This window comes from Oreochromis niloticus, linkage group LG14 (assembly GCF_001858045.2).
Source record: "Oreochromis niloticus isolate F11D_XX linkage group LG14, O_niloticus_UMD_NMBU, whole genome shotgun sequence".
Classification (NCBI taxonomy): Eukaryota; Metazoa; Chordata; class Actinopteri; order Cichliformes; family Cichlidae; genus Oreochromis; species Oreochromis niloticus.
Genome location: NC_031979.2, coordinates 20,024,954 through 20,048,257, shown reverse-complemented (window position 1 = coordinate 20,048,257; position 23,304 = coordinate 20,024,954). Strand labels below are relative to the sequence as shown.

At 40.2% G+C, this 23,304-nt stretch overlaps 2 protein-coding genes across 2 annotated transcripts; one reads left to right on the top strand and one right to left on the bottom strand.

Moving 5' to 3' along the window:
• The first annotated feature begins 97 nt into the window (after window positions 1-97).
• psph (phosphoserine phosphatase) lies at window positions 98-3,853 on the top strand. The gene is made up of 6 exons (XM_005463714.4): window positions 98-253; window positions 936-1,079; window positions 1,181-1,315; window positions 2,777-2,922; window positions 3,094-3,242; window positions 3,320-3,853. The coding sequence occupies exons 2-6, from the start codon at window positions 937-939 to the stop codon at window positions 3,428-3,430; spliced, it is 684 nt and encodes a 227-aa protein (XP_005463771.2). The 5' UTR covers window positions 98-253; window position 936; the 3' UTR covers window positions 3,431-3,853.
• Window position 3,854: 1 nt separating this feature from the next.
• LOC100692767 (protein NipSnap homolog 2) lies at window positions 3,855-13,582 on the bottom strand. The gene is made up of 13 exons (XM_003458606.5): window positions 13,460-13,582; window positions 13,260-13,375; window positions 12,439-12,614; window positions 11,344-11,569; window positions 10,671-10,810; window positions 10,538-10,583; window positions 10,157-10,251; window positions 9,744-9,814; window positions 9,522-9,662; window positions 8,401-8,432; window positions 7,074-7,168; window positions 5,062-5,145; window positions 3,855-4,940 (listed from the first exon to the last, which is right to left on the bottom strand). The coding sequence occupies exons 1-13, from the start codon at window positions 13,565-13,567 to the stop codon at window positions 4,876-4,878; spliced, it is 1,395 nt and encodes a 464-aa protein (XP_003458654.4). The 5' UTR covers window positions 13,568-13,582; the 3' UTR covers window positions 3,855-4,875.
• Window positions 13,583-23,304: the final 9,722 nt, after the last annotated feature.

Here is a 23,304-nt window from a genome sequence, read left to right as displayed (position 1 = left end):
ACTTCGTTTGTGTGTTTTTTCAATCGCTTCCTTTCGCCTTTGGGCTCGTTATTTATGCTAGTTGTTTTTCTCCCTCTTTCACTGCTGGTGTCGTCATGGAACCGAGCCAGTGATATAGTGGGCTGGCCCTGATCGGCTTCTCTCTGATTGGCCCGCCATTCAGTGCTTCTCTTCCTTGTCCACGAGACCACCGAGAGCTGTCGGCTTTTATGCTGAAGCTGCTGTTCGTGCCTTAACATCGCTGCAGTCGCCGGTAAGTACTACAGGACAATTCAAATGTTTTTACATATTTTTTTTTCTGCCTGGTGCTGTCTCTCGATTTGTCGGCAGTTGAGCAGCGTTCAAAACAGCTGCACCGGATAGATAACAGCCCGGTTATTCTCAACGTACAGCCGTGATAGTTATTTTCATGACTATATGTCTGTCACTTTATATCAAAGTGACAGATACGAGCCGTTTGGCCCAGTTTCAGTGTCTTCACGTTTGTTGTTGGTTATGCTGCCCCTCTGTAGTGACCCTCTGGGTGACGCAATACGCGCGGAGTATGTCCATCCCGGGCCTCTCCTATGGTTTGTTTAAGCACACTGCTTTATGTAACGCATTTTGGCACACATCATCGGCTGGGAGGTGATCCCCGTCGATTGCACATAGGTATTTGAGTGAATAGATGCGTTTGCTGCTCCACTGGATGAAAGACATCCTTTCTATACAAGACTTAGTGCATTAGTGAAATCAGGCAGCCGCTGACCAAAATCACAGACCTCACGTTGAATCAACAAATGCAGCACGGGACCCTGCTGATAACAATTAGTCCCCCCCCCCCCCCCTCCCACACACACACACACACACACACACACACACACACACAGATGTGCATCTGCAGCAGTGAAATCTGTGTCACCAGACTGCATCTTTTTTTAAATTTCATTTCCCAGCATGATGACAACGCTGTCGCAGACAAAGGAGCTCTTCAGGAGAGCTGAAGCTGTCTGCTTTGATGTGGACAGCACAGTAATCAAGGAAGAAGGCATCGATGAACTCGCCAAATTCTGTGGTGTGGGGGATGCAGTCACTGAAATGTAGGTAGATTTTATTTTTTTTTGTAGATGTTTCTTATTAATGGATTTGTTCTGGGTGTTTAAAACAAACAAAACAAAAATCTGTTACTTGCTCATTTCAGGACACGCAAAGCCATGGGCGGCTCAATGACCTTCAAAAAGGCCCTGACTGAGCGTCTTTCCATCATCCGATGTTCCAGAGAACAAGTCAATAAGCTGATAACAGACCATCCACCTCAGCTGACTCCAGGTGTCAGGTGAATTAATGTAGAAATAACTGACCTCTTTAGGTAGATGTTGTCCTCCACATTATAATAATAACTTGCATGCATGCATAATATATGCATGCATGGTTGAAAACTATTGCCTAAAACAAATAAAAACAAATAGGAGTCAGTTGAAAATGCAGAAAGCAAAACCTTCAGAGAGTGTGAATCACAAACTAGCTGTAATGTGTGCATACAAACACAAAATTTATCTCTCTCACACACACAGACCCTGTGAAATACTGCTGCTGACCTGTCTTCCTGAATCGCAACGTTTCCGTTCAGCTGACCATCATCAGGTCAGGTAAACAAACAAAATGTTTGTACCTGATGAAGTTCAGTTGGACTGAAATGTTGTGATTCAATAAAATAGTGGTGAACAAGTTGATTCTGGAGTGCTGCCTTAAAAAAAAAATGAACAAAATATATCTGCATTTCTAGCGATGTGAACCACACTTGGGATCAAGCATAGAAACATTTTTTGTCTGCTTCATCAAGTGAGTGCATGTACACTTCTATGAGTTTGCAGTAGATTTTGTGCCACTGTAACTTTACTGCACTCTCTTTTGGTTGCATTAGTAAGATATGCACATTTACATCCAAAGGATGAGAGAAAATGTGGCGCTTCCAAAAGATTTTAAACTTTAAACACATAACCTGCTCTGCACTTGGTCAGTGTGTTCAGCATAAGATACTATGTTGATCTAGAGAAAGAGTCACCTTCCTGACACAGGAAACTCTGACTTTAAGCGCAAAGAAGCTAGCCTAACCCATTAACCGCTCACCTCATAGTTTATCTCTCTGGCCTGACTGCAGACCCTACCTGCACTGAAAAATAATTCCCCGTGCTGAAATGAACAACGTGGTGAATCAGGCCCTGAAATCTTGTATCCAACAAGAATTGAAAGGACTTCTGTCTGTCCACAATAATCACTACTGGTTAATCAGTTCTAATGGTCTACACTCAACCTGTGCTTGAGATCACATTTGGTCACATTTTCCAGGCAACAATCTGTGAACTGAGAGCTGGATAAGCTACCACGTTCTGGTTTTACTTTGTATCCACTTTATTTTTTGATTAGTTTTTACCTTATTAAGTCATGTGTTTGGTCATATTGTATTGGATTTCACTGAGCCACATACCATTCTCCTTATTTCAACAGTTTGTAATTTGTTTGTGTTCAACTGCTGTAACAAAGGAAAACAAAGGAAACATTTCCCAGCATTGGGATAAAGTGCATCTTGTGTTATTTCATTTTGCAGTAAAGTGGCAAAGCCGTGTCTCCTGGAAATTGTTCTTTCTTCTTCTACATTATTGCATTTTTGTAATTAAATTTTAGGAAACTTCACACGGCACAGGGCAGCAGAATAACTCTCATTGCATGTGAATGTTAAAAAACAACATTTTCTTCTATTTTGAGTGTTGATGTTTTTCCATTTATCTTTGTCCAGGGAGCTCGTGGACCGTCTGCATGAGCTCAACATAAAGGTGTTCCTCATTTCAGGTGGCTTCCGCTGCATTGTTGAACATGTGGCCACTCAGCTAAACATCCCTCTGAATCACGTTTACGCCAACCGGCTCAAATTCTACTTCAACGGTAAGAGCCAGCGGCAGGCTGTTTGTGATGTTCTTCTGTTCTCACATGAGTGGAAGTCCAGGCTAAACCCTTTGAGTGGATCATTGAATACACAGAGGAGACCCTTATGTTTAATCTGAGTCAGGTCTTTTGACTAGTTAAATTAAATTCAATAAAAATATCATCTTCCAGGAGAGTACGCTGGTTTTGATGAGAGTCAGCCCACAGCTGAGAGCGGAGGAAAGGGGAAGGTCATCAGCATGCTGAAGGAACAGTACGGCTATGAGACTGTGGTGATGATCGGAGACGGTGCCACTGATCTTGAGGCCTGCCCTCCAGCTGTAAGTGTCGCCGTTTGCTGGTGTAAAAAGCAATTACAGTGTGATTACAGTATTTCACCCTTTTATTTTGTCCTCAGAGTGCTTTCATTGGATTTGGCGGGAATGTCATCAGGCCACAGGTCAAGGAGAGGTGTTCGTGGTATGTGACAAGTTTTGGGGAGCTACTGAAAGAACTGGAGAAGATTTAAAGGTGCTGAAAGATTAGTTTATGATTTTTAACACATTATACTTGCACCTAAGGGTGTGCCACTGGTAGATTTTTACCAAGTGGACATTTTTCCTTAGACCTCGATAGATTTTTATATTAAATCAAATGTTTATACTAGTGGGAGCAATTGTAACTTTAATAGCTATGTTGCCCTTTTTTATACTAGAAGGTACTAAAACACTACGTGGAAGAAAATCTTAAAAAGATTATTTTAGTGTTTTTGCACTGTTTACATGAAAGCTTTTAGGTGGACTAAAACGACTCCTATGTATTATGGCACGTGCAATGAGAAGTGAAAGTATTTTTAATCGGGTTTCTGTTCTGTAAGAGCTGTAAGCAGATCTGTCAGTGACAGTGTAGTGACTCAAGTCAGAAAAACACAGCATTAAAAGATGAGTGTCCACTTTGCTGTTTGAATGACTTTAATCTGTGTTCTTGTCCTTGTCTCTACATTGTTCCCTCTGAACAGAAACACCAGATCAACATGCTTCCTTTAACAATAAAAACCGTTACAGTATGAAGCAGCGTGAATGCGATCGCCTGCGTACCAAATTCACTCAGTCACTGATATGCAGAACACCTGTTTTAACTTGATAATAACTGATTTTTGTGCCTCATTAAGATATGCTGGATAAAAATGGACTTTAAAACCAGGCATGCCGTCCTGAGAGAAAGAAAAACTGTGTAAGCCATAGTTACAAACACAGCACCACTAAACATTAATGTTACCATTAAAGGAAATGTAGGGACATCCACAAAAAGCAAAAGGAGTAAAACAATGATTCATAATACACATCAAATATAAAATTATGGTATCTGCATTTTACACACTTATGATTTTGAAAGAAATATAGTTTCTATTCATACAAGGGTTCTCTCTTCAGTCTGAAATGGCATGGCTTTTACATCAAAGTTTCTCAGCACACTAAAAACATGATGTACTTTAAAGTTACATTAAATAAATAAACAGCTCCTGCAGTGAGCTTCAGCAGTACTATTTTTAATCTAACCGTTCCCACACTTTAACGCCATACAGCTGCTCCTTTTGATTTTTCCTTTCAAGTAACTTTGGTTGGCTCTAACCTTGGAAATGAAATCTCTCCATGGACCAGTTTTGATGTGGCACCACATTTCAGACATAAACACATCTACACATTTTAACACTCTTCCTTCCAATCCTGAACTCACACAGAAAATATTGCGCGTCTTAAACGTGGCGTGGAGCCTTTCAGTAACTATTTTAACTGCAGATAAATTTCAGAAACCCGACTCGATCCAAGCGACATCCTGAAGTAATAAAACAAAGACATGAACAAAAAGAGAATGGACGTTGTTTGGCAGCACTGACAAAGATTGAACCCACGATGCCGATGTAACATTCAAAGGAGGTGGCGCTCGATGTCAGCTTCCAGCTGGCTTTTCATTTTACTGCAGCGGAGAAGCCTTTGTGGGAATCATGATCCTTGAATCCATGTACTGAATGAGTGGGACTGGGGAAAGATGAGTTTAAAATCATTTTTTGAGGCTCAGAAAGCAACAAACTCAACAAAAAACTTTGAGAAGTTTTCAGTCGCACAGCTTTGAGTTTACAAAAAGACTTCTTGTGCTCACCTGTGTAATACACCACCTCGTGCCAGCCTTCCTGCTGCCACACAGCGTTCCTCGTGTCTTCTCGGGACTGAAGGTCTTTGTAAGCTGTAATTAACAAATCACTGCATTATAATGCTGCAGTATAAGTACATGATTTAAAGTTAAGACTTTTTTTCTAATCTGGTAACTTTGTAATGATCAGATTAATCACAGGAGCCATTTTTAGGACGCGTGCTGTAAAGACAAGCTAATAAATGTTTTCTCATGTTTGAGCTCCACCAACTCCACCAACTCTCAAGCTCCTGATGGCTCCACTTTTTTTTACCTGCTAGTTGCTAAATTTTGCTTAATTTATGGAACAGCGATCGTGCGGGTTTGCTGAGGCAGAGAGGCAGTTTCAGCCACTGTAAACGTGCTCCTGTGCAGTCCTCCAAAATCTCAACCACATTTATGCTTCTCCCAGGAATGGGAGAAAACCCAATCGAAGACAAAATACAGCATGAGAAGCACAGACTGTGGCTGCAGCGGAAACTTTCAATGCTTTGAAAACTCAGTTTCACTTCAGCTCTTTGTTAGAAGTTTGCTCTCCTTGATGGCTGACTGACAGACCAACAACAGCACAAGCAAGAGTAGACAGACCAGTCATACCACATATTTTGGTTGATCCCCCTATCTGTTAACAGAAAGTCTTGCAGGTAGAGGGAGAGTCTGAAGCTGACAATATGCTGCCACCTCTGAACCATAATTTCCCTGTTAGGCTGTGGAGTTGTGCTGATGATGTCAGGGATAGCTGGTGGTCAATTTTAAGGTGATCTCAAACTAATTTCCCTGCCGAGGCATTATTCTCTGATTAATAACAAGGTTCAATCTGCCCGGTTTCATGTCACTCCTCCACATATAACTCATACTTGCAACACAGACATGTCTGAGCCTGCACACAGTTTGTGTTCATATTTAAGTTCTGTGCATGTTTAAGTTAATATGTATGTGTGCGGACTGGGTTTGCTGTTCCATCATAATTTTTATCGAATGGGAGAAAACAGGAGACTGCATTTACAGACATAATGTTGTCTTGTCTCTGTGTGCTGAGGCAGAGTGAAGAAAGCAGGAGAGACAGGTCAGATATTTTACACAGGGAAAAACCCAAACTAGATTATGTAGAACTGTAGCTCAATTCAGTTCAACTTTATTTATATAGCACACTCTCCATGTCCTCCACACACAGCTGGGTTTTTCACCAACAAAAATGTCAGATGGGGAAAAGTTTCTTCTTTTGACCCAATCAGTAAATGTTGTATGTTAACAGGCAAACATTTCTTCATGATGGAAGTGAAAACAACTCCTGGTGTAGGCTACCTGTTTCTCTTTCACCCATGCACATTTTTTTGTGCATGTTTGGGCTAAGCACTGCAAGTTATGGATGGTGGACAGTGTTGCCGCCCAGCAGCAATGCCTTGGGATGGGCAACAGGACTATCAAGCAAATCGCCCATCCCTAGTGTACCGAGGGCCGTGTCTCCCTCACAGCTGTATGCTTATTCTTGAGAACAGTGAGACCGTTTTAATAGATTTGTTTTAGTTTTGGTCTGCCTTGGTCTGAGTGACGTAAATTATGTGAGAGAAGAGCGCGAGGCTCTGACTCCACATCACAACGAACCCAGTTTGCACACTCCCTTCAAGCAGACTTCAAAGCAGATTTCACAGGAATTACTATTTGCTTGTGATTCAAGTTCTCTGGAGGGCTGGGTGTTCAGCAAATTGGGAGGATAATTACCTCAGTTAACACTGCACACATTTATCTATCAATTACACGCCTCAGGAGACAACCTCACATTGTTTTGACCAAACAGCCCAAAAATCAAAATATATTAACTCTACAATAACAAAGAAAAGCAGAAAATCTGGAACATGACATCTCTGGTATGTATATCTGAGATAAATTACTGTTAACTGTTGTTGATTTTCTGCGGCGCAACTAATGATTTCGACATTAGCGTAATTATCTAAAGTCAGCGTGGAAGTGTTTGAACGTACCCCAGAGGTGATGGACCATATAGAGGTTTCCGATCTGTGAGAAAAACCCTCCCACAGCTTCTCTGTTCTGCTGGCGGTATCGAACGGCTCTGGCCCTGCAGACAAAAGCACCTTTGGTCACAGCACAGGCCAAAAAAACACAAAGGCTTCATCTGGCTTAACACCAGACCACCACAAACACACACATGAAATATTTAACCAGCATTCAAAGGATTTCAACATCATCTCTGAATACCTCCTGATTAATTCACACGACTGGATTTTCTCAGCTAAAGCAGGATGACAACCTGCTCCTTTAGCTGCGATTATAACTTGCAACATCACATCCAACCGTGAGACGTGACATCATCATGACTTACTGTACGCATGTTTATGAATCTAAAAACTGGCCAAGTCTTCGTGAAACGAGTGAGGAGAATGTTTTGAATCTATTACATTTTCCTCCCAAAGCAAACATAAACATATTCAAACCATAATCACTGTCTGGATAGAAAACTATGAAGCTCGAGTTTCATCAAACTGGTGAAATACGAAGCAGAAGTTTAAACCTTTAACCGCACAAATTATATTAAATAGCTTTACTGGCATTATCTGCAGGACTTTGGAGGTTTATTCAAATAAAAGCTGGTTAAAGTGGGAATGAATACAAACATTCAGAATAAAAAAAAAAAAGCTGTCACAGTGTGGGGTTTTTTTTGCATTAAGGCTGATTTCCTAGCTATGATTACTGAAAAGCACAGGGAACAGGGGGAGATCAATCAATCATCTGTGCTTTTCTAGGAAAGGGCGAAGCATAAAGCTTCAAAGCAGAAAATCCTACGTCTAACTTAAAACTCAAATAATACCTTGAATAATATTTACATATAAAACTGCACACAGGCTAAGTTGGCAGGATACTTTTCTTCTGAATATGTAATTTTTCTTCTGAATATGTAATCCCAACCACTAATAACAAAAAGAAATAAAACTATATGGTCAGACAGAAGATATTTATCTGGAAAGCAAAGGCTTGTGCAGAAAGCTCACATCCTCAGTTTAATCCATCATAATCTTCGCTGCTGCACCTACTGACAAATGCTGATCCGCTGGCTCTGTGAGTCCACGCAGTGGCTCTTTCCAGGCTCACATTACTCAACTACTATATACACGTTTGTAGTGTACACACTGTTACACTAGCATTTGATTCTTGGCTTGAGGGAATGACAGCATGTGGGGGCCTCTCTGTGGAATAGTTCTTATTAATGACAGTGTGATGAGGGAGCTTTCATGTAGTGCAACTGTTCTTTAAGTACAGTTCAGTGAATCAAGTGAATTCAGGCTGCCTTACCAGTAATTACCCCACTCGATCATGGTTCCTGGCTGCGGGAGAGAAAACACAATATTCTTTATTAGAATTAAACATATATATGTAACTGAGAGCTTTCGAACTTCTTTCCAAAGCAAATATATTAACGTAAAAAAGAAAAAAAAATGGCAAAGAGGTAACACAGGTATTTTGTCAATGCGAACAACTGCACCCGAGAGAGCGTCTTCAATCATTCTCTGGTGCATAAGACAACAAACGCCCTGCGGTTTCAAAGATGCAATCTCAGGCCATGATGAGGGGATAATAGCGAGCATTCATCACATGTCACAGAGGGGTGCTGGTCTAGAGACAGTTCGATTTTTTAAATTATAAAAGCATGACTTCATCTGCGGTGGATGGCGTGGTTTCGATTAAGCGTTTCTGCACGTTAGTGATCATCCCGTGATGGTTAGCACAACACTCGGGATGATCCGGAGTGTCGTGCTAACAGCTTGAGGGGAAGGAAGTAATTTAAGTCCACAGAAGGATGTCAGGGTGGAGATCATCAGTTTTAAATGGGAAACATGAGGTATGAAAAGGATGGATAGTTTAACAGCCAAGCCTGAGCTGCTGCAGTGAGATGTGGCAGCAGATAACCGATTGCGTTTGTACCAGACAGTCTTTAAAGTCTGTCCATGGACAAAAGGTGTGATCATGAAGAGTGAATACTAGCCCTGTCACCTTTTTTTATAATAAATATAACCATGTAGGTTTAGGGAAGCTCTGATAATGTTGTGAACTGCTGCACAATTTCCTTAAGTGTAAACTAGGGAACAATCACTTGAATACAAACTGACAGACAGGCAAAGTCTTAAAGTGTAATAAATGCAGAAAATGAGTAAAGAAAACCACCAGAATGAGACATTTTTAAACTAGCAACTTGCTGATTTCATACACTGACAGTGCGTTTAGCTTTTAAGGCATCTTTTTCTTTAACTTGGTGTAAGAAATCCTCATAGAATACAGTTATCTGCTTCAGTGTTTCTGTTTTCAGTTGTATTTATGCGACCTGTTTTGGAGCTGTAGAACACATTCTGGAAATCAGACTTTAACACAAGGAGCACAGCCCTGACAACGATACAGGCTGCAGCTCAACCACTCACCCTGAGCTGGTAGGACCTGAGCTCGTATACGTTTGGTCCCGTTCGGGGTACTGGCTCGTTCCAGAAGCTGAACTCCAGGAGGAGCTGATTCCGGCGGGACAACAGCATCTTACCTCGCTCCTTCCTGTAGGCTGTGAATTCCTGGCAATGGACAGACACTAATCAATGAGCTTACTCAGATTTATAATCCCACGGGTAGCGTAAAGGGCCGTGCAGCAGTACCTTGTTCTGCCTGAGCTTGTTCATCACCTCAGTAAGAGCTGGGTATCCACCTCTGTAACGCCACAGATGCACTGGGGAGACAATTTGTCACAATTAAAACATCACGTCAAGTACAAACAGAAGGATCATCACGTAGCAGAGTAAAGATATCCAGATGTCCGGCTTTTAACGTCTGACATAACTACATCCATTTGTGGTTGGTGTAAATAAATACTGGGAAGAAAATTACTGTGGTGTAAACACTGCAACAAAAAAATAAACACCTCCTGATCATTAGCTTGTGAGACAGCTAATGATCGATGCTGTACTTGCACGTGAATATGCGGTGTAACACGCATGCTGATTGCAAACTGTGCGGATCGCAGGGCTGTTATACTGCAGATGTCTGTGTGTGTTGATATTAGTAATCCTACCAGCCTGGTCTTGTTCTCCATACCAGGTGTTCCAGGTTCCCACCAGCTCACAGGGGTAGTACTTATCAGCATGGATGGAGGGCAACACATCCTCACTGTGGTGAACGAGAAGCCAAATAATTAAATGCAGTACAACCAGCGGTCCACATGACATTTAATTTGAAAGTGCATGTGTTGTGCTTAAAGTCCATGGGTTCCAGTCATCTTAGGTATGAGCACGTCTGGTTTGTGGAGGACAGAAGTCATACCAGCCCATACATCACCTTACAGGAATAGACTGGATTATTTTTACACGAAGTGTCCAGTTCTTGATCCCCCTCCCACTATGGTAGAGCTTCCTCTGCACTAAAGGTTCACAACATCAAATGACAAAACACTCACCAGAGTTTGTTGTATGCATCCAGGCACTCTGGCTTGACATTATGGACTGAAACAAAAGTTTAAATGAAAAAAGTCTCATTACTAAAGTTAAAATTGTTGTTAATGTAATGTGGGGATCCTTAAGGCAACTCACACTGAATTTTATAGAGGTTACTCTCCTCATTTTTGGTCAGTAGGTTGGAGTGTGCATCTTTTCTGGGATCAACTTTCCTCACAAACAGTGACTTGAACCAGCTGTCCTCTCTGTTTCTGCAGCTGGAAGTTGCAACCCCCCTGCAAACACACGCCACCATGAAATAGAAACACATGGATACTGTAACGAATTCGGAATGACTGACTTCCCAGTCTATATGTACATGCACAGCCACGTAATATCTGTTTTTAGGGGCTTTGGTGCGGTTGTTCAGTTGAAAATGTCAGACCCTCTGATGCACACGGTGATCGGTGCACCTGCATGCTATCTGTAAGTCATACAATTTTTACAAGGTAGCAATATAAACTGTCAAATTGACCTTGAGCGTTTTAGATGCTCACTGTCAAACGTTGACAGAAACTACTGCTCTTTTGAGTTTCCCAACACTGACAGAAGCATTAGTCTTAAATATCGCGTATTAAATAAACGCACATAAGCTGAAGCTCCTGGTTAAGTTCAAGCTGAAAGGCCACAGTGGGTTGGCTAGCAGTCACCGGGCTAGCTTTACCGGGCTACTCGTAGCCACCAATAGATACCCACTGAAAACACTACACAGCCAACACAGGACGCTACAGAGATGACTGCTGAACATTCACGATGAAGACTGGCCCACCTGCCCCACACCGCGAGCTGTCCGGCCGAGAGGGCCCCGCTTTTAGCCCGACCCAAACCACCGCTGACTCTCTGAAGGACTCCAGTCGCCATCTTCAACTGTGGTAATGCTCCGCGGAGCAGTTGCTGGTACCGAGCCTCACCACCAGGTGGCAGCAGAGCAGCACATCCACACATTCCCTCTGTGTGTGTCTGCAGGGACCAGAACATGCTGGGCACAGAGCATACTGAGGAATGCAGAGGATACCCGGATCAGCTAATTGCAGACCCCTGGGTACAAATCTTTGAGAGGCTCTAGCAAACTTTGATTTTTCATAACGATTTCGACATATGTGTGCAAAATGATTTCTAATCATTAAGGAGAGGACTGTGTCTCACTGGGAAATAAAAAATGACCATTATAACTTCCTTAGGTGTTAAAAGGCTTAACAAATGAAAAAAACAACAACATTCCTTTGGAAATAGTCAGGTACAAGGACTGGACTGAAAATGAGCGAAAACGCAGCCAATGTCCAAAAAACAAAACAAACAAAAAACCTGAAGAACTATTGCTCAAGACCACTTTAAAGATTACAAGAAAGTCTGGATCCTTGCAAGTAAAACATAAAAAAATTAGGAGTGTCTCAGGAGGAGTATTGTATCAGTGCTTCCAATTTTTATGCTGCTTGGATGGGCCACCAAGTGTGGACCCTGGGCTCTTGGCCAGAATGCCCATTGGATAATCCAGCCCACATGAAGTAGGTGTGATACAGATGTGCAGATCAGGTCATAACTGGTGTATGTGTGAACATCCTGACTTTGTGAAAATTATATCATATTTAGCATCACATGTGCAACACCAAGACACCAAAACTGAAGCAACTGAATTCAATTCAAACGTCAATTCATTTGATTATATTTTAAAGACATTCTGAGGCATTTGAGGCAAAAGAGAATAAAACAAAATAAAAATTAGCTTGTTGTTAGCTATACTGAATACTCAGGATATGGCAAACACAGATGTAGTTCATTTATTTGTTGGTAATTCATAAAGCTAATAAACCATAACTCTGGGGTAAAAAACAAATCTGAAAGCAGTCGTTATCAAGATGATCACCTGCACCAAGGTTCACTGTTGGTCCCATGCACTGAGTGCTCACTGTGTGTCTGCTGTGGACCATATCCAGCAGTAAAACTATCTTCTGTTGACATCCTCTGAAAAAAATTGGTAAATATGGTAGATATGGGATCCATGGAGGTCGTGATGGATGTGAATCCCTCTCTTCTGTAGGACTTAATACAGAGTATAATACAATAGCCTTTAGTTTAACAGGTTCACCTATGTGAAAATCTGTCTTGGAATAGATTTCAGCAACATCAGTGATGATAACACAAAAAGAAATCTTTCTTTAAAATGCATTTTTGGTGGAATATCTAAAATACACAAATCACTGCCTAGCAAACTGAAACTGTTTGAGAGAGGAAAAAAATCAGCATGTGGTGATGACATACGGCACAAAACATGCAACACTTTCTGAACAGTTGTATTGATATTTGAGTTACTGTTGCCTTCCTATCAGCTTGCAATTCTCCTCTGACCTCTGGTATCCACAAAGTCCAGGGAACTGCTAGACATGGTTGAAATCATCTCTTGAGTCTGAAATACTCAGCCCAGCCTGTCTGGCACTGACAACCATGCCGCCTTCAAAGTAACTTAAATCACTTTTCTTCCTCATTCTGATGCTCTGATTGAATTTCAGCAGGTGATGTTGATCGTGTCTTCATGTCTAAATGCATTGGGTTGTAACTCCCGATTACATATCTGCATTAATAAGCAGTTGAACACATGTATCTAGCTATATGTTACCTAATTATTTGGATAGTAAAAGGTGTTAAAAAGGGTCTTATCATAATGACTACATACTTCACAAAACTTACTACACTTTCTGAACAGGTGGGGGCTCTACAGTCCAAGTCATAACCCACCAGCTACTACCCAGACCACTGTCCAGAGACAGATCAACAAAATCTGTCTGTAACTCTGCTGCACTCATCTATAAAATCAAAAGAGAATTGCATCTTTAGAATTTTAGGCATCCATCCTGTCACTGCTTTAACCATCTCCTCTCCACTCTCACCTTCAGATGAGTCAGAGTTGGAATCCAGCTGGAGGATGAAGCGCTATCTTCACACACATAGTGCATGATCATTTCCAGAGCCTCGTGTGCGCTGTAAAGTCTTGCCATCACCAAAATGACTGCCCCTGCACTACTGCTCACACTTCTAACCATGGCTGCAGTGCAGCTGCACGAACTTCTCGAGCAAGAACCAGAATAAAGTCCAATTTTGTTTTGGTTCTTGCTGCAGCGATATCACACAAATACACTCATACACATGTGCACACACTCACACACCATTATCCAACATCAATAGCAGGACACATTTGCCATATCAGTATCAAGGCACCCTTGCAAAAAACAGAAAAAAGGGTGAAATTTTGGTGCATGCTTTGAATGGTTAAAAAAAGTAGCGCCACCTGGTGGACAAATATAAAAATTAAAAATTTAAGGCAAGGAGTCCAAAATAGTCTTAACATAAAGGAATGCATGTGCAGATAAATGTGGGATCAAAAGATTATTTTTTAATTATTTTTCAATGGGTTTTTTTCAGCATTAGGATAAAATGTGGGGGTTTTGTGTAGCTTAGCCATTTAAAGCTAATTTCAGGAACTGAGACAATTCTAAAATTAAAATATGAGCTATATTCATTCAGCACAGCCAAAATAGCATGAAAATAAAAAAACAGAATGGCACAAAATATCCCCAGGATCATCTAAGGGTTAAATAATAAATGTAAATATGTAGTTGACGAGGGACTTACTGATATTTTGCATGTTGCAAGACCTTCAGGAAGACTGCGTCACAACTGCAGAATCAGGTTGCACAGGGGTGATAGAGAGGGTGACGGGGCTGGAATGAAGGAATTCAGAACAGTTGTGATTGATTTATTATTTGAAAGAGCAACTGTATAGCTAACAAAGACCATATTGCTAAAGCCCACTTGGCTTTCGGAGAAAGACTACTTACCACCAGTGGAATTCAGAAACTATGGAGGGATTTGTTTTAAGTTCAAAGACATGAATCATGTGGGAGTGTTTTCCCCATGAAACATTTTTGAATAACAAAAGGCAAAATATGGATATGTCTGGGAATTCAAAGAATGATTATATCCAGTTAAATTCTCGGCTTTTACTCTGGAAATTTGTCAAGGTGGTTGATTCTTACTTAATTTTCAGCTGGTGATTTGTTTGATTTGGTTGTTTATTTTAAATAAAAGGACCCCCCTCGCCTTTCATCACAAATATTAATGTGAATTAAAAATTAAAAGTGGGGCTTCATATCAGGGCAGTACAGCTCCCATAATGTCAGTGTTAATCTCAATGGATGTGAAGTAGTTTCACAAAGGGCAAATTTTATTAATGGAAGAAGTGAGATCATCAGTTTTACTGCAGCTCTACATATACCATGATCCATTACACGTGTTGTAAAAGGCATTTCATGGGGTCTTATCACAACGTTGACTAAGAATTGATAAACTATGATTTTTTTTTGTAGTATTTTTATTAGAATATGCATATTTCTAATATATTTCCAAAATTTTTAAAGCACAAAATAAACTTCCAGTGGCGCTTTCTGTGTTATAGTCATAAATGGTCCTAAGAGCCCAGCCTTTACTTTATTATGTGATCCAGCTTGACAATGTACATGTAAAATGCCATTAAACCATCACAGGCCTGTCATATTGTGTTGTATTGTACAGAAGTTATGAGATGTCTGACAAAAACTGGCAATGTTACCAGCTGTTTAAAATAACAATCGTGGTTTTGATTTTTGGAGTTAGAAGAAGGTCAAGAAAATAACTAAGCCTACAGTAATATACCATCCATTCATTTATTCCCAACCTTTCCCAGTTGTCATACAGTGAAAGGTCAACAGCTCATCACAAGGCTAATGCATCACACTTGTTGCCCATTTAAACCCTGCAGTTACCTTAACAGGCCTGTCTTTAAACTGTGGGATGAAGCCGGAGTAGATGGAGAAATCCTGCACAGGCAACAGGAAGAGCATGCAGGCTCCACACAGACAGAGCTCAGCCTGCTGTGATACAACAGTGCTAACCAGCGCTTCACCATGCTGCTTATAGTCTGTCATTTATGATGCTTGCACCTGAGTGAAGATAAGTGTAATTTTGCAATTGAGCCCCTGGACAATATAACGCTCTGCCTGAGGGTAAGCATAACAAATTTCTTACTTTATTTAAATGTAACTAAATTTCAGGCTTCACCGACTTCTACTTTCCTTCTATTAATCCTGTATTATTTTTCATGTCATAATAAATAAGCGTCTCCAACCAAAACCGAATAGCTGGCTTATCTTTTCTTTGATCGTTTTTGATCATTACAGCACCGTGCTGGAAGATTAGGTGCTTTCCTGCAGCACAACAATGAGCTGCAATATAGTTAGAATTCAATTTTAGATGCAATTAATTTCTCTCAAGCACGACTCTGAGAAGAACAGCTGTGGAAACAGCTGATATGAATCCTTTACTAATGCACCAGAAAATCATGGAGTCCATTTATCAAGAAGTTTAGAAATATTTTTTTAAAAAAACCCCACCTCACCCTATCCTCTCGTGAACATCATGTTCAGAGTGAATCTTTAGCAAATTGAATACCTCCAAGCCATATCATCTGACTGGCTGTCTTTGCCATTTCCCTCTCTCTTCCCTTATTATCTTTGGCTTTATTATCGACATGCCTGCTGGTAAAACCTTTCCAAGAAATGCTGCCGGACATGTGAGAAAATACTTTGGACATTTTGTTTATAATCTTCGCTTCTTATCTTGTGCGGGCACTCCAGTGAGTGAATGCAGTTCTACATCACACCGCGGCACTAAAGCATTTTTAGTGTCTCCCTTAAGTAGATTAATAACAAAGAATAAGTCTGTGTTTATATTTTATGGATATAATATAGATAAGAAAATGAATGTTGCCATTCTTAACTCCTCTGGAGTGGTAAATTACTGGTTGGCAAATCACCATCACTCAGCTTAAAGCAGAAAGACAGCCTCTCACAGCGTTGCTCTTTTAAGGAAAATCCTCCAGAAAGTCACTTCCTTCCTTTCCATATTCTTTATGTTGTCTCTCACTGGTGTTCAGTAACAGAGGTGGATGAAGTGTTCACATCTGTTTCCCAAGAAAATATGACAGACAGACTCTACAGAAAGGAAAAGTTACAATCCTTAAAAATTCTACTTTGGCAAAAGTTAATCTGTAATACTGTCCAAGTGTACTGAAAAAGCATTTTTAATATTATTATTATTAATATAACTGGAGTATTAGAATGGATAAATATGGTGTAATTAGTATTTTAGCATTGTAGTTGGAGTTAATTTGGATATTTTTAGTTATTTCATGCAGTGTCAGGCAGTTTCGTCTTTAGTGGGTATCATCGTTTATAAGATAATACTGAGCTTACATGTAACTTTGTACTACATATGTAAACAATAATTCTCAGTTTAAAACAACTGTGCACTGTAGAAAACAATTCCCAGGATTTGTTTCCATTAAAAAAAAATATTTGAAGAAGTATTCACACTGGCCACTTTATTAGGTACACTTCCTTGGCACTGGTTTTGGGCCCCTTTTGCGTTCTATGCAAACATTAAAGACGACCATGCCACATTCAAAGTCACTCAAATCACCTTTCTTCCCCTCCCTTGTGCCCGGTTTGAGCTTCAGCAGGCCGCCTTCACCACGTCTAAGTTGCTCGCATGTGACTCGCCGATTGAATATCTGTAAAGCTGTCTCACACAGAGAGCTTTACTTATAATGTAATGTTGGTAGAAGTTAAAGGAAAACTTTTTTTGTATTTGAGTTCACCTCATGTCACATTAAAGCTTGAACAGTCTTATCTTTCAATTAAAACCAGCTCATATCTTCCTGTTACACACCTGTATTAGAAAACGTTGCTTCAGGCAGTTTTATGACCTGTATATAATCGTACCCTCTGTCCTTAGACATTGGATTCGGATAAGGAAAAACTTACACAAAAATGCTTTAACAGAGGAAAAAGGAAAGAAATCGAAGGAAGGGGAGAATTTTTAAAATTTACTGTCCGTCTCTTGTTGAAGCTCAGTGGTGTTGACTAGAAACTAAAGATCCTCTTACTCTCTGGACACTGAGGCCCGCTGGATCTGCTAGGAGTGGTGATGCTTTTTTCCAAGAGTAATATTTGCTCGAACACAACCTGCTCTGGACTAAGTTAGCTTCTCTGCACAAGTTACCAATGGGATATACCCCGGTAAGAAGTGTACTCCATGACACCGAAAACCCATGACGTTACCTCGCTAGCAGCTACATCCTGGGCTCTGAAAAAAAGGATGAAATACAAATACACAAATGGAAACAGTCAGGCATGATTCACACATGAAGGAGAAAAGGGACAGTGAAATTCGTTTTCCCCGTCTGTCTCCTCACTGTTTGTGTCTTGACTGAGGTCAGGACATGGATTTCCGCCGGTTATGAATTGCAGCGCAACTTTCTAAAAGACTGATGACTCTATTTACACAGCCTAATAACTGAAGGAAAAGAGCCGTAATTTATGGAGGGAGAGCAGGTGACCCAAATGAGAGCTCTGACACCAAAGCACAGTGTTGAAACCGAAAATTATACAAAAGAAGTGCAAATTGAGAACAGTTGGTTGAGTTGTCAAACCCTGATTAACTGTGCCAAATTGTTTTTGTGTGTGTGTGTGTGTGTGTGTGTGTGTTTCTCAGTCTAGCTGATTTATTTCTAAAGGAAAAAAAATATGAATCATACTAGATCTTATACCAGCGCAATTATCGTGTGTTATGTCTGAGTTTTAACCTTTGTGTTCGACACTTGAATCCAAGGGCACAGTCTCTGGATTGCATGATGTGTTCTATCTTAAATGGTATGACTATCAGCCTTTGAGAGAGGACAGAGAAGGGTCCTGGGAAATAAAGGAATCCTGCGTAGTTACTGTGGTATTTCAAAATGCTGGATCCGGTACTCCTTTCCGTCTCTGCTGCTGCTGCATTGCACTTCTTCTCTATAGAAGAAAGAGGTTGAAAAGTTAACTGTTCAAGGCCAAATTTTAGGTTTCTAAAAAGGTGAGAACCACCTTCTTTGGCAGGTCTTTTTCACCTTTGAGATGTGTCTCTGGAAATAGTTTGGCTTTTATGTCATGTCTTAAGACTTGTCCACACATTTACAGTGATGCTTTTCTCATACATCACGGGCCACTCCATAAGGTCACCCCACTGATTTGGATTTTTTAATGAAACGCCAGACAAAAAGAACGGGCCGTCTTCCCAATACTCGACTTGGATGTATGTGAGGGAATGTGCTTTTGAGATATGATGGATGAATGGTTAGGCCAGATACTTTCTCTTCTTTGTTCTGATCAAAGATTCTGCTGGTATTTCAGACCACATGTTTTCTTATTTCTTGGTAGAGGTAGACAGTTTGCCATAATTAAATCAGTCATTATGTGATCTGCTCCATTGCAATTGGAACAAGTGAACTAGTATCTGTTCAGGAATATTTAATGTTTCTCACTGAAACAAAGGCACGCAAAGGCTTTGTTGTAAGTGGACTATATCACAAGATACAGCGGCATGTGATTTTTATTATTATTATTATTATTATTATTATTTATTTTATTTTATTTTTTTTACAGTCGATCATCCAGGAATTTTTTTCCTCACAGAAAAATGATCCACTGATCTCCAGCTACATCTGCTGTCATGTCTGTTCAGTCAGGCATTTATTTTCCATATTATAGTTCTCCTTCAGAATCACAGGTGGCTGAAGCATCTAACTTTTATTACCGCAATGACCTAATATCCCCATGTGCACGAGCAAAGTTGTATTGATCTGAACTGAAATCTTTGCAAAGGATTGATTAAACACATGGGTGGCTCATCATCTGATATTAAACTGTTTCAGGTATTCGCTTCCACTTCCAGCACTTTAATACTTTGGAATTTATAATGATTGTTGTTCCTGTTGCTCTTCGCAGAGCAACTGCATGTTGTCCAGATCTATATCAGATTAATTATATAAAATAATTTTTAAAAACTGGATAATACTTTGGTCTAAAAGCATAATTTACTTGTAACATACAAGCCAAACTTCGTTGCACAACTGCTTCTTTAATCTTGACTGTTATGAGGATTCCCCCAAGACCCAGAATAAAAGCTGCTGTTATTAAATAAGATTAAATTAATTAAAATTTCATAAAATAGGAATGTATAATCAATTCCATATTATCGGTCCTTGTTTGCTATATTTCAGCACGGTCCACTTCTAATCAGGACTCCTGGTTTCTCAACACCTGACACTGTTGAGCCAGGTGATGGCCAAGCCGCTAAGACTTTACTCAGATTCTTCTCCCTCATGTTCTGAGGTAGATTTGGGTAGCATGTGGGTCTAACCTGATGACCTTTACACGATTCATGCCTTGGGACTCAAACCCCCAACCAGTAGTTTCCAAAACTGTCGGCACACTGTTGCTGTGTGATAACAATGTTGTGATCTAAGCAGACCACAACAAAGAGGAATACCAGGGGCTGAAGGAACACCTGGAGCAGATGTGGAAGGTAAAGTCCGAAGTGGTCCCAGTGGTGATGGGAAACTGGGTCCAAGCATACTGCATAGTGTAGTGCAGGGGTGTTAAACTGCTTTTATATCACAGTCCGCATACAGCACACCGGCCGGAACAATGAAACTCAGCTTTCTGTCAGTGTAAAGTTACATATTTAACAGTTTTTCTACATGATAAAGAAAAGGCTGCTGTGACAAAGAATCTGTCAGTATGACTCTTTGGACTTAAATTGTGAGAAATGAATGTGTAAAATTGCAGAAAACATTCTCATAGCTCATTACCCAGACTGACCAGTGTTTTGTTTTGTTTTTTTAACTGTAGTCTTAAAAAAACCCCCAAAAACCGAAATCCACAGAGGGTCTGCCACCCAAGGCAAGACCCCAGGTGCAGGCTGTGTAAAGATGCCCCTGAGACAATACAGCATATAAGAGCAGGGTGCAATGTGCTAGCAGGCAGGGTATACATGGAACACCATAACCAAGTAGCCAGCATAGTATACAGAAACATCTGTGCCTAGCTTCCCTTGGAAGTCCCGAGGTCCCGAGGTAAGATCACGTGGGACTTCCAGATACAGATTAACAAATGGTGATGGCTAACCAACCGGACATAGTAGTGGTGGACAAGCATAGGAAAACAGCCGTACTGACAGATGTAGCTATAATGAATGACAGCAACATCAGGAAGAAGGAACACGAGATGCTGGAGAAGTACCAAGGGCTCAGAGAAGATGTGGAGGGTGATAAAGACCGCATGCATGAGTCCTTGTTTTATCCGGTGAAACTGTTAGGAAGACCACGTTGGAGAAATGTGAACATTTTATTTTTTCTGTATTTTCTGCAGATTCTGACAGAAATCTGCAACTATCCTTTGAAACACCGCTCCTCTAAAACAGCAAAAAGGATCATTATTAGGTTATTTTCATTATTATGTAAATAACAAAATAACTTAAAGCAAAAATTTGGAAGCATTAAGTCCGAAGTCTTTATATTAAGGGCAATCAGTCAAACAATATTGTTTGCTCTGGGTCTAAACAGAGCGAGTTGTGTGTGACATCTTCTTTTGCGCATGTGGGCCACTTTGAGCGTTCACACTAGAGCGCGTTTGATGTCGCATTTTATGTGTAGTGTGAACAAGCAGACAAAAAAATCGGATTTGATCAAAATCCGATAGACATGACACGCAAGCTCGACAACATGGACACGCAGACTGAACAGGAAACATGACATAAACCAGGGGGGCATTGATGGTCATATTGACTAAACTAAAACTCAACTAGACCTTAACTAATAATACCAGAACTTCACATTTTTTCAATATAACATAAGAAATCAAAAATATAACATAACTGAAAATGCTGGGTGGTAGACCCAGCCCCCTGACAGCGCAGGGCCTACAGGGTCCTTTCTGCTTGAACTTGCATCTTATCCCTGTTTCTCAGCAGCTCTCCTTCTTCCCACACTCCAAACATGCTGGTTAGGTGATTAATAATTTGGCTTTAGGTGTGAATATGAGAATGAGCAGTTGTCTGTGATGGACTGCTGACCAGGGTGTACCCTACCTCTCACCTTTACTGGGACAGACTCCAGGACCTTCCCGGAGACCCTGAATTGGATAAGTGTTTAAGAAAATGGATGGATGAAGATCCATGCTATCTCCTGCACCGCATAGATGTGCTGCTGCATTTGATTATAGTCAGAAGTTGAAGCTGGAACTGAGGAACTTGTCTTGACCTCCATGCTTTTGCATCAGGCTGCCAAAGCAGAAAAAAACATGCCGATCTGAAGTCCTTTTGGATGCAAACAAGCAACATTGACGAAAGCAGAACTTTTGGCTTGTGGAAGAACACTCTGAACAAAAGAAAATACACAAAAGGTAAGATTTAGTGTAATCCTAGAAGGGTGTTTAGAAAATATGGCTGTCTAGATAGCTATTTTCAAAATAGCCATCATGTTTAGTTTTCAATAAGAGGAGAGAGGAAAGAGATTTTCTTTAATAAAATGAGTTCATTGATTGCTTTATTATTAGAAACAGCATTATAGTTATTTATTTATTTATTTTTGCAAAAGACGTGAACAGATTTATATTATTATCTGTAATAAAAAAATAAAGTTATTATTCGTTGCACATCACTGATTCAGCCAATTCACATTAATTTCTTTAAAAAAGACATTTGATCTTAGAAATAATTCACCTTTGCTATAAAAGCCAGGTGCACAGTGCTGTAAATACTGGAAAAAGGTTATTGTGTAGTTGGCTATTTAGTTCATCACCTTTCAGCTTCAATCTCTTTAGAAGTGCACGCTGATGCTAGTGGATTGTGATTGGTGATTGTGGAGTGGGAGATTAAGATAAGGATAGAGGGTTACACTGTTTGCTGACAAGTGCCCGTATTTATGTAGCTTTGGCTAAAAGAGGAAGAGCCTCCCAGAAGAATGCCACAGATTGGACTGCTGAGAAAAAACAAACAAACAAGAAAATCAAACCAATATTTCTGTTGCTGTTTTGCTTAGATATCTCCCAAGTTGGATGTTCTGTAGTCAAGGATACAAAACTGGGTCCAAGAGCCAGTTTTGCATGTTTTTGCAAGCATAAAACCTACTGCTTCATGCACATTAGGTAGCATCAGAAGCATCAGTGATGCCTCTTTAAAGTACTTTCATGCATAGTTATGTGGGGAATTATAGGGGATTACATGAGCAGAGGTTGTTACAGTGCATTCTCCTGCATGTGATTGTAGACAAGACCAGATGGTTCATAGTTAACCCCGGGGACTGTGAAAGAATGTAAGATGCCAAAATTTTGAGATTTTCCAGCTTCTTCAGTATTAAGAAGTGACCTTAAAAAGGTTTCTATTCATCATGATGAGTAAGCTCTTAAAGCCCTTTCAGAAGATGACGTTCTGCAGAACATCATGGCTGTGAATGCAGTCAGTGAGCAAAGGAACTAAAGCATTAGTTTCAAATGTGATGCCAATATAATTTACTCATGATACTGAGACTGAAACTTCCTGTATTCTATGTCAGGGTATATCATAATCATCATCAGTCTATACTACTATTATCAAATTATGTTACATGAATAAAGTTTGAAATAAAAAAGCAGGAACCAGGCGTTTTACTTTTATACTAGCACAGTCGTCGTGACCATTTTTAAATGCTAATTAATGCAAATATCTAATCAACCAGACACGTGGCAGCAACTCGATGTATTTAGGCATGTAGACATGGTCAATATGACCTGCAGCAGTTCAAACTGAGCATCAGAATAAGGAAGAAAGGCGATTAAAGTATGGT